This window comes from Pantherophis guttatus, chromosome 10, assembly GCF_059756535.1.
Source record: "Pantherophis guttatus breed Tessera chromosome 10, ASM5975653v1, whole genome shotgun sequence".
Taxonomy (NCBI): Eukaryota; Metazoa; Chordata; class Lepidosauria; order Squamata; family Colubridae; genus Pantherophis; species Pantherophis guttatus.
Genome location: NC_142072.1, coordinates 1,798,480 through 1,810,228, shown reverse-complemented (window position 1 = coordinate 1,810,228; position 11,749 = coordinate 1,798,480). Strand labels below are relative to the sequence as shown.

The window sequence follows — 11,749 nt, the reverse complement described above, 5'->3', positions numbered from 1 at the left end:
CTGGGCGTCGTGCTACTTTTTTTTTCGTGGGATGGGTTGGTGCTTCTCTTTGAGGGATGGGCTGTAGACCTGCCTCGCTCCTCCGTCGTTTTTCATTAATAAAGAGGCGTTCCTCAAACTTCTCAACTTGAAGATGTGTAGACTTCAGCTCCCTGAATGCCCCAGCCATGCCATTTGAATTTATAATTTATATGCCATATTTCAGTAGGATAACTATGGTACCAACCCGTTTATTAACAAATAAATGGTGAGATATATTTACACAAATGCATCCCAACCTCACATGCGATCATGTATATGCTCAGGAAAGTCACATTTTTTTTTATTTGATTTATATGCTGCCCTTCCTTGGAGACTCAGGGCTGCTTACAATGTGCTAAGCATCCTTTAATGCATTTGCCAAAACTGCTGCTTTGCAGTTCTTAACGTTTCTATCTTATTAGGCTCCACTGTTTAAAAAGATAACTCCATTTATGTTTTTATTTACCTTTGAGAAAAATAACTCTCAAGTTATACATAATTGGCATAATGCCAATAAAAGGATCTAGCGATGGAATAATAGGAAACAAAGTATAATCATAACACTGCAGGGGAGGGGGGAACTAAAAAAGTTTTCCAAAATAGATATTTTTAATATTACCTTGATCCATGAGATAGTCGACAAATTTGATAATCTTTGAACTAAAGGGGAAATAATATAACACAACTCTTGAGAGAAAGGACCCATCCAAAAAGAGGTTGCTTTCTTCTCACCCTTTCATTCTCTTTAAAATCCCGTTTTTCTGCCCCCAAATAATGAATGTTTATTCAAACAATATTGAGTTAGCTCTCCAAGGCAATTGTGGTTTTCATAGAACAGTTGAACGCATAACAAACAAAAATCAATCTGAAATCTCGCCCACAAATAAAAAGCTAGCTGTTTTGCAAATAGGAAAACTAGCCTGTAATGAGTGACCTTTTCAACCAAGTTGATATTCCTAGATTATGCTTGCATTCTGCTGCTCGGGATTGTATATTTATTTATCCAGGCTGTATTCACAGCTGTGCTTGGTTCCTTTCAGCATCTAAGCAGCTTGAACGGGTTTAATGAACTGTTCCATTCGATAAAAGCTTTTACGGTGCCTTTGATTTCTTTCTCAGCAGATAAAAAATATGTGTATTTATAGGCTTCCTTGATATAATGTTTTTTAAAAAAAACTTTTAAGAGATACCTTCTTGCTGACTTTTCCAAAGTGGCGAATAAACACATTCTTCAGAATTCTGGGATAATGCAATTTGTGGTGTCCCCCGTCCCCGCCCCCCTCCCCGACTCTGTTCCTGTATCTTTAATGCAAACACCACGAGCAAAACAAAGCAAGGGTACATGATGTTTACCTTGAATTGAGTCTCTTTGTAGGGACTGTTTGTGTGAACCATGTGGCTCTCTTCACAGCAGCCCAGAGGCTGAGAAAATCCAGGATTTACGAGATAGCAGAAACGATCCCTCCTATATTGCTATCACACACACCCCATTTCAGGGCTGCAGTACAATGGCAACTTTGCTACACGTCTCATCCCAGAGGATCTAAAATGCACCTAGTTGTTGTTGTTCCTGTTGTTCTTTTTTTCCCCATTCTTTTCCCAAGCTGCAGCAAGGCAGACCTTCCCTTGGCTGCCTGGCCCTGCTTTATCCCTTTCTGTGCAAAATGCAGCAGCTTTTGTATGCAGACTGCAACTTATCGGATCTAATTTTTTATAAACATCAGAAGGCAGAAGCAGCAGAGGAAGAAATGAGTCAGGGTTGGACCAGATGCTTCTGATTGCACCAGAAGTGATTTTAGAAGGCTGCAGGCGTCTTTTCTCGCTTTCGATGACATCCCTTTGCGTTGGGGGATGACAGCAGGGATCTGTAGGTAAGTCAGATACCAGCTTTGATTGGGGTCTTCCAAAGAAATCATCTCCCTTGTTGCTTCTTTGTAAGGAGTATTTACATTCCAAAGTCAAGGGTGCTATTCTAAGCTCTTGCTTTTACAAGACTAAATGTTGCAATGTATGCCACTTTCTGATAGAAGAGAACATTTGTAGCTCAGGTTTGGACTGTGAGTTTAGCACTGATGTTAAGTAGTTTGGTAATGAGATGTCTGCAAGAAAATAACCCAACTCAGAAAGGGAAAAGCACCAAGGACCACATCCTCCTCCTCCACCTCCTTTCCACAAACCCCACTCCCTTCTAGCACTGATGTTACTGAGTTTGGTAATTAAATGTCTGCAGGAAAATAAGCTCAGAGAGCACCAAGGACCCCCAGTCTTCCTCCCCCTCTTCCTCCTTTCTACAAACCCCACTCCCTTAATGCACTGATGATGTTAGCTAGTTGGGTCATGAAATGTCTACAAGGAAACCGCCAAGCTCAGAGAGCACTAAGGACCCCAAAATACAGCACTTTTGTTTCCTTCCTATACATGTGGATGATTTAAATGTTTCTGATTCACAGACGGGTAATGCAAGCAAGTATGACGGAGAAACCCAATGGAATTCTCAACGGCGTCTTCTCCTCTTCCCCCAGCCCCGTTTCACCGAGCCTTCCTTTCCTCAAGCGTGGAAGGTGATGGGACAACGATCTTCAGAGTTTCAGAAACCGGAAGGGAAGACTTTCTCCTTAACACAGAGTCCAAATGGCCCCACTCCTATAATGGATAGCGTGGAGAATTCATCCTCCGTTAATCCGCATCAGTGCCCTCTAACCGCTAACATGACCTCCCCGTCTGTTGTGCACATCCCCTATTTGCTGAGCGACAGCCTGACTGCTCTGCTGTCCATCGCGGGCAACCTGTTTATCTGTACGGTCATCTTGCGGAACAGGAAGTTGCGTTCCACCGTCACCAACTATTTCCTGCTCTCGCTGGCTGTGGCAGACTTCTTGGTCGGGGCGGTGGTCATCCCCTGTGCCCAGTTCACCGATGTAGGGCTGCCCCAGTCCAGGCCCCAGCTGTGCCTCCTGATGCTTTGTTTGCTCCTGATGTTTACCCAAGCCTCGATCTTTGGGCTGCTGGCGATCGCTGTGGAGAGATACATCTCCATCCTGAAGCCCTTCCAGTACCAGTCTCTGCTGAGCCCTCGCAATTCCCTGCTGGTGATTGCAGCTTCTTGGCTGCTGTCCATCTTGACCGGCCTGGTCCCTGTGATGGGCTGGCATGACCCCCTGCCCCCCAGCAGGGAGTGCCTTTTCAACAGCATCATCACCAACGCCTACATGGTCTACTTCAACTTCATGATGTGCATGTTGGTCCCCTTGGTGGTCATGTTGATGCTGTACGGGCGCATCTTCTTGGAGATCAGGCGCCAGATCCGCAAAGTGGCCGAAGGGGAGGTCAACATCAGCGCTCAGAGGAGACGCCGGATCATCGCCCACAAGGAGATGCGGACGGCCACTTCGCTCTTCATCATCCTCTTCTTCTTCATTCTGTGCTGGCTGCCGCTTCACATTCTCAACACCGTCATGCTCCTCTGTCCCAGCTGTTGCATCCCCAGTCAGCTGAGCCTGGCCACCATAATCCTCTCCCACGCCAACTCTGCCATCAACCCGGTGGTTTACGTCTTCCGCGTGCGATCCTTCCGAGACGCCCTCGGAAGCACCCTCCTCTGCATCTGCGGCTCCGGCCCACTTCCCGCATCTGGGACGATGCCCGCCAACATTTTAGAAGTGCCACCACTTCATAACACTTTCCTGCCAGGCAAGTAAAAATCAGGCGTTTGGGTGGAGCTATCAAACCATTCTTTAAATTGGAAAGCAAAAATCAGAGCCATTAATCAACTCTCCACAAGAGGGGGCAGGAAGACCTGAAAATATTATTTTTGCTGTGGTAGCGGGGAAGGAAAATCCTGAGCCTCAGCCAGACCAACTTACAACTCACTGCCTACTTATTTTTCAAAATTATACCAAGAACACTACACTACTGGACCCAATTCCCCAGAACTAAGTATAGACTTCTTGGAAAACTAAACATTTGCTTTCTGGATCGCGTAGCTGTTGATGAGTTGCATTTACCGAGCAGGTGCTGAGTAAGGGCATGTTCTAAGACAGGGTTGTCCAACCTTGGCCACTTTTAAGATTGGTGGACTTCAACTCCCAGAATTCCTCAAGGCTGGCTGAGGAATTCTGGGAGCTGAAGTCCACAAATCTTAAAAGTTGCCAAGGTTGGGCACCCCTGTTCTACCACCGAGTAAAGGGCAAACCCTGCGACTCATCTCAACATTGTGCAAAGTAAAGACAACAATTTGTGTCACTTCCAGAAATGCAGGTTGGAAGTACTTTTCCATATTTTTATCTTTGTTCCCCCATGTGTGATGCAAAGACTGTAGGGCACCTCAACCACAGTCCTGCCAAGACCCTTCTGAAAAGGCCATCTGTCCCCATACAGAATCTCTCTCCACGGGACCATGGGATTTTGCTCAATGTATGCAGCTGAATGTTCCCTGGAAGATCATTGATATTTTAAATAAGTGTATTTTTAATGTAATGGCGATGTTCCCAAAGACATAACCAAAGGATGCATGAAGTGGTAAAAAGATCTGGTATCAAAGCAATATGAAGGCGCTTTCAGAGGCTGGGGAGAATGAGCATTGCACCGAGCTTGGGTGGACTAAGAGAATGACCCCTGGGCCTAAGGAATGAGCTCATGCTAACCTTCTCCTGTTGGGTGGAGAAGACAACCCACCGTGGAAAAGAAAGTAGGAAAAACCACCAGGGAATTGCAGGACCTTGAGGAATTATAGTATAATTACATTTATGTTAGTTTTATTTTTTAATGCCACCCAACTCCAATTGACTTTTGAGACTATGTTAAATTAACAAGTTATCATTTGTGGTAAATTTATGATACTGTGATACCAGACATCATAGGAGACATAATCTCTGTTCTCCAGATGCTCAAGCCTATAAATTACCATACTTGCTCACAGAATCAAAAACTGAGATCAGTTGCTTTATTGCAAACAAGAAGTCACATATTAAATCTCTGTATTGCAGAAGGTACGTAGCAATCAAACTATATGTATTTGTGTGTGAGTCCAGGGTTTAAATCCTTGGCCTTTTGGGTGAATTGATTTTTACCATTTCCCCCCCCCCCTTGAGAATTAGACAAATAGACTTGGTATTTACCTAATTATTCCGTTTTAGACTATTTCTTGCCTCACCACTTTCAGCCCTTAAAGCTAGAGATCTGGGGTCAGGATTAGGATAGGGTTTTTTTCTGTTGGTGTTGGGGTGTGATGGTATTTAATGGAAAACGCTGGAATTAGAAAATAGATCCCCAAATATCCTTTCCTTACCAGAGGTATTTAAAAACATTGTGCATTTTAAGGAGGCAAGAAGAGGGCATTCACAGGATTAAAAATACTTATTTTCTTTGAATCAAAACACATGTAGGCATGCATGACCAGTCTCAAACCTCTGGACAGAAAACTCTGTTCCACTCAGCAATAGACATCTGGTTGCAAAAATACTCTTCATTTGGTTTCTTCCAAGAATCTTTAAGGTATGCTGCCAAACCAGGTGATGAAGATATGAGGAAAGAAGGCCAAATGATTTGCCCTGTCAGAAATGTGATAAAATTGTACTGTCCCCAAGTGCAAACAAGTTTTATCTAACATCTAACCATAGAACAGCACCAGATGGAGAAACTCAGTTATTCATAAATATAACTCTCCAACATCATGAAAATATTGGACAGAAGCACCTGCACCAGCAAAAAAAAAAAAAAAAGTACAACCCAACAAATTCAACAAAATGTTTATTATATAAAAAAGAGGAACATACTGAGGTGACGAGGGAATTTCATCCGTCAGCACGTCACGGAGCTGCACACATGTGACACAAGAAACACCGGAAGGACAGTTGACTATAAGATATCCCCGCCTTAAAACTAAAGGCAACAGATTCCAGTCTTTTGAGAAGAATCCTAAACGTGGCATCTTGGCATTGCCAGGCTCGTGAGCCACCTCGGCCTGTTTACTTGCCAGCAATAAGGGGATTCCTCAGCACTACAATGACCGAATCTCCCCGCAGGAACATCTTTGAGATGTAACGGTCTTTGTTGACCGGCTTGGATTTCTTCTTGCCTTTCCCACTCTTGGGCACCTCGGTCCACATCTCCTTGACGTTCTCTAACACCATGTTGCAGTGCCTGGTGGAAGAAAGTGCCTGGCGTTACGCAGAGACGAGATTCCCTGAGCGGCTTCTGGCAAATCTGCAACAAGCCTGGAGGAAGTTCTGAGAGAGGTAGATCCCCACAGAATTCAAGGCTGAAAAATATTCTGATCTGAAACGGAACTCTGAATCCGCTGCGCAATGCGTTTATACTACCCACTGGCAGCTACTAGGGTGGATTTGATTTAAATCAAGATTTAGATTTAAATCACTAGTAAAAAGGCTTGATTTAAATCAACTCGATTTAAATCATAATTTTAAAGAGCAACCGTCATCTCTGTTCCACAGTAGCTCCTCCGACCTGCTGTTGACTCACCGACAGTCCCAATATTGCAGAATATACAGCCTCATGCTGTGTAACTAAGCTCCATTTCATGCTGAATAAACTTAAATTATCAATTTATCAATAAAAAACTATCTTTAGACAGATTTTTACTCCAAAAGCATTTTATTAAAATAAATTTGATAAAAATAAAAAAAAACTGTTCTAATTTTTTTTAAAAAAAATCTGATTTTTAAAAATTTATTTATTTTTTAAATCAATTTTTATCCACCCTGGCAGCTACTTAAAGGAGTTATGAGCTTTCCTGGGAATTCATGGTAGACATATTATTGCAGTCCATAGGAATCCCATCTGAGCACAGGAAAAGCACTTGTTCTTTAAGGAGCCACTGACAGTTGTGTACTGCCTATGCTGATTCAAAGCACCTTTAGTTCTTGGGATCCCCATAGCTGCATAGAGATAGTCCTCGACTTCCAACCAACAACTGAGCCCAAAATTTCCATTGCTAACGAAAAGAGTTATGAGTTGTGCTCCCATTTTATGACCTCTTTTGCCACAGTTAAGTGAATCACTGTTAACTGCTAAATGAATCACGTTGTTGCTAAGCGAATCTGGCTTGTTCCATTGACTTGGCTTCTTGGAAGTCAACTGGGAAGGTTACAATTGGTGATCACATGACCCCAGGACAGTGCAACTGTCGTTAAGTACATGCCAGTTGCCAAGCACCCAAATTCTTGATGACGTGACCACGGGGATACTGCAATGTGAAAAACAGTCACTTTTTTCATTGTAATTTTGCCATTGTAACTTCAAATGGACATTAAACAAATGGCTGTAAGTCAAGGACCCCTCCCCGTATTCATTCTGAATAAAAAACTTTATTAACGAACCAGAACAATGTATAGAATTGCTTCACTAAGAATATAAACGAATCCCACAGATAACCCTCTGACGGATTAGAAGACATGCCCAGGTGAGAGAGCCTACCTATCAAAGGCCTTCACACGGCCCAGAAGCTTCTTGTTATTGCGACAATTGATGAGCACCTGGGTGTTATTTTTAACGGATTGTGTGAGCACCGACAGAGGCCCCGTGTTGAATTCCTCCTCCTCCCGCTTTTGCAGTTCTTCAGGAGTCATCTCACTTTTGGGCTTGTTTAAGAGGCTCCTAAAAAAAAAGTGGGGGTGGAGGGGAGGAAAGAAGGAAAGGAAAATAAATACATATTATTAGATTTTGGGGGTTATGCCCTAAGCCTTTAATTGGATGAAAATGAGCTCTCTTAGTAGCACTATATTTCATAGATTGCATTAGTAGCAATATATTTTATATATTGTATTCAGGATACAATATTTATTTATTTATTTATTGGTTCGATTTATATGCCGCCCTTCTCCGGAGACTCAGAGCGGCTTACAATGCGTTAAGCAATAGCCTTCATACTTTTGTATATACCTGCTTAGTAGGGCTTTCGGCCCCCCCGAGCGGTGTTCTATTTTAAACAAAGTCAGCTTATTGCCCCCACAATCCGGGTCCTCAATTTACCTACCTGGGAAGGATGGAAGGCTGAGTCAACCTTGAGCCTGGTGAGATTTGAACTCCCACTAATTGCAGGCAGCTGGTGCTACTTAACAGCACTTTAGTCTGCTGCGCCACCAAGGCTCAATAGAAAGTTATTACTACTATTCGCCTACTTAAGAGAGTCCCTGCTCTCTTAGTTTCCAACTACAAAGATACAAACTCATCGTATATCTTTGTGGGGGAGAGAATGCAGACCATAAAGCGAGAGGAGGGGCTCCTTCCCTGCCACCCCCCTCCCCCCCGGGGGGCTACTCCAGAAGAGAGCCGAGAGGGAGCGTTCTTTCGAGAGGGGCGCCTATTCCAAGATTTACGGTAAGGCCCAGAAGAACCCTCTATACCAGGGGTGAGTGATTATGGCCCCTTTATGAACTGGGGACTTCAACTCCCAGAATTCCTGAGGCAGCATGGCTGTCTTAGGAATTCTGGGAGTTGAAGTCCACAGGTTGTAAAAGGGCCACAGTTGCCCACCCCTGCTCTATAACAGTGTTTCTCCATCTCAGCGAGTTTAAGACCTGTGGACTTCAACTCCCAGAATTCCCCAGCCAGCTTAGCTGGCTGGGGAATTCTGGGAGTTGAAGTCCACAGGTCTTAAACTCGCTGAGATGGAGAAACACTGCTCCATACATATTTTACACACACAAAACCGCACACGCGCACAAACACACACACACAAAAAGACAACTCCGTGTCGTCGTCGTCGTCCCCCCCACTCCGTCCACCGCCCCCTAATCTCCCTCCCGCTTTCCTCACATAATTGCCGCTGCGATGGATCCGCCGCTCGTTTGAGAAACGACTCCGGCGCGGTGGAGAAAAGAAACACTTTCCGCTTCCGGGCTAAACAGAGGGCGCGCATGCGTGAATGCAACGGGGAGCAGGAGGCGTTGGACTCACCCTGGCGGTCGCTGCAGCAACGGCGACGGCGAGCCCAGTGGGTCAAAATAAAAACCACACGCATGGGGGGTTTTTTTACACCGCGCATGTGCCGGAGGGACCAGTTTTTGTGGTGGTGGGGCGTCTTGCTGAGGGAGCGCGAAGTGTCCACGCCGGAAAACAAGAGGGTCATCCCTGAAAGAGGCCGAATGGAAAATAGCTTGCTTTTTTTTACTTCATTTTGTCCCATCCTGGCTGAAGTGGCTAAAACTGACTGGACTTGGCTGAACTGATTTGCTACAACAACCCTGCGCTGTAGGCCAGGGTCTTATGAGAGACCCACGACTGAGTGGGGCTTGCAACCTGGGCCTCCCCAGGCCTGGTTTCACCATCCTTAAGTCTTTGGGGCTAAGAACCAAAACCTCAAGCAACTGTGCCCCCCCCCTTGGTCAAATTAGCCCCCCCTGTGGCTAATGGCGAGTTCAATGACTTATTTATTGCACATTTATTGCATAAGATGGAGTATAGGAAGCTCCCTCTGCCAATTTTCCCCAACAACCACAACCTTGTGAGATGGGCTGGGTTGAAAGAAAAACACCAGCTCAAAGTCAGCCAGCCAGCCACTTTTCATGCCTCAGGGAGGATTCGAACTCGGGGCCTCAAAATTCCAGGCTGGCCTCTCTGCCTTGTCGTCCAAAATGGCCCTTTTGAGTCAAGTTTTCGAAGGACCCCCCCAACCATGGAGACGCCGGCCTTGTGGCTTCTCTCTCCCCTTCGATTCTTTCTTCGCTTCGGGTCCAGCTCTGGATTTCCACTCTTGGATGATGTCGGGGGAGACGTTGGCCCCCACGTGGAGAAAAGACGAGGCCAGAGCTGTTGTTGCCTGATCTACAACGGAGGGATCAACACAGCAACTGAAGAGCAATTTGAGGTTTCTATTGCGAATCCCTTTAAGCTTATTGATCGATTTGTATCCTGCCTTTGTTATTTTTACAAATAACTCAAGGCCGCAGACGTACCTAATACAGGTAGTCCTCAATTTACAACCACAATGGAACCCAAAATTTCCATTCCTAAATGAGATAGTTCGGTGGACTTTGTCCCATTTTACGACCTTTCTTGCCACAGTTGTTAAGTGATTCACGGTAGTTATTAAGTTAGTAACACGCTTAAATGCAGGAGCCGTGGTGGCACAGGGGTTAGAATGCAGTATTGCAGGCTAACTCTGCCGCCTGCCAGGGGTTTGATTCTCACTGGCTCCAGGTTGACTCAGCCTTCTGTCCTTTTGAGGTCGGTAAGACGAGGACCCAGGTTGTTGGGGGGCAAAAGGCTGACTCTGTAAACCGCTTAGAGAGGGCTGTAAAAGCACTGTGAAGCGGTATATAAGTTTGCTTTTGTTATGCTATCCGGCTTCCCTGTTGACTGTCAGAAGGTCGCAAAAAAGAAATCACATGGGACACTGCAATCATCATAAATAGAAGCCAGTTGCAAGTGCTCACATTTTGATGTGACCACATGAGATGCTGCAATGGTCGTTAAGTGTGAAAAACTATCACCAGTCACTTTTTCAACTTTGAATGGTCTGTTTGTAGGTAGAGGACTACCTGTGCAACTTCCTTCTCTTATTTCCCCACAACAATAATCCTGTCTGGTGGATTGGGCTGAGGGAAAGTAACTGGCCCAAAGTCACCCAGCCGGCTTTCATTCCTAAAGTGGGACTAGGATTCCCATTCACCTGGTGGTTGGCCCAAAGTCACTTTGGCTTTCCTGCTCAGAGTGGGACTAGAACTTCCAGTCTCCTGGTCATTGGCCCAAAGTCACCCAGCCGGCTTTTGTAGCTAAGGCAGGACTAGAACTCATGGTCTCCTGCTTTCTAGCCTGATACCTTAATCATTAGACCAAATTGGCTGTGATTATTGAACCTCTGCTATTTGCTCACAGGTCTGTAATTATCTCTTTTGGAAATCAGTTTTCTTGCTCGGGTGCCTGGATGCTTCATATATCCCATTTATAGAAACATAGAAAACTGACGGCAGAAAAAGACTTCATTTCCATTGATGTAATTGGGGGAGCTGAGGTATGTTGGGCCTAGACACCTTGACTTGAGTTTGTCTAGCTAGCTCCTTTTCAAAATCTAAGCGCCTTGTCCAAAAACAGAGATGAAAAACCAGTTCTCCTAAACTTGATTCCCAAAGCAACATCCAATATTCAAACATTGCCGAATCTTTTCAGACGGGCTGTGGCAAGGCAGTGCACCCTCACCTTTACGTAAAAGGTCTCCACTGCTGAGTTTTTGCAGCCTTCTTCCTAAGTGTTTTTCCTAAGAATTTCGATTCGGAAGAGATGACGCCTGTTTCTTTTGTTGCCTGCCTTATAGTACAGGCAGTCCTCGATTTACGACCACAGTTGAGTAAGCAACATTTCTGTTGCTAAGTGAGACAGTTGTTAAGTGAACTTTGCCCCGTTTCACAACCTTTCTGGCCACAGTTGTTAAGTGGATCACTGCAGTCGTTAAGTTAGTAACATGGTTGTTAAGTGAATCTGGCTTTCCCATTGACTTGGCTTGTCAGAAAGTCTCAGAAGGGGATCATGTGACCTCAGGACACTGCGACCGTCATAAATATGAACCAGTTATCAAGTGCCTGAATTTTGATCATGTGACTGTAGGGATGCTGCAATGGTCATAAGTGTGAGAAATGGTCCTTATTCACTTTTTTCCAATGCTGTTGTTACTTTGAACAGTCACTAAATGAACTGTTCATAAGTTCAACTTTTCTCATTAGCTTTTCAGAATGTGAGAAGGCACAGAAGAAGCTGGTCAACCTTTTCTGGT

At 44.7% G+C, this 11,749-nt stretch overlaps 1 protein-coding gene and 1 pseudogene across 2 annotated transcripts; one reads left to right on the top strand and one right to left on the bottom strand.

Annotated features, from left to right (window-relative positions):
* The first annotated feature begins 34 nt into the window (after nucleotides 1–34).
* Nucleotides 35–5,766, top strand: LOC117677751 (adenosine receptor A1 pseudogene; annotated as a pseudogene). The gene has a single exon (XR_015729481.1). The product of XR_015729481.1 is annotated as an adenosine receptor A1 pseudogene (transcript).
* SNRPD2 (small nuclear ribonucleoprotein D2 polypeptide) lies at nucleotides 5,753–8,910 on the bottom strand. The gene is made up of 3 exons (XM_034438175.3): nucleotides 8,797–8,910; nucleotides 7,456–7,635; nucleotides 5,753–6,162 (listed from the first exon to the last, which is right to left on the bottom strand). Coding segments are annotated over exons 1-3 (357 nt in total). The 5' UTR covers nucleotides 8,799–8,910; the 3' UTR covers nucleotides 5,753–5,987.
* Nucleotides 8,911–11,749: the final 2,839 nt, after the last annotated feature.

Coding starts and splice junctions, on each gene's coding strand:
- SNRPD2 (XM_034438175.3), bottom strand. Junction 6,163..7,455: donor CGTGTGAAGGCCTTTGATAG/GTAGGCTCTCTC, acceptor TTCTTCCACCAG/GCACTGCAACATGGTGTTAG.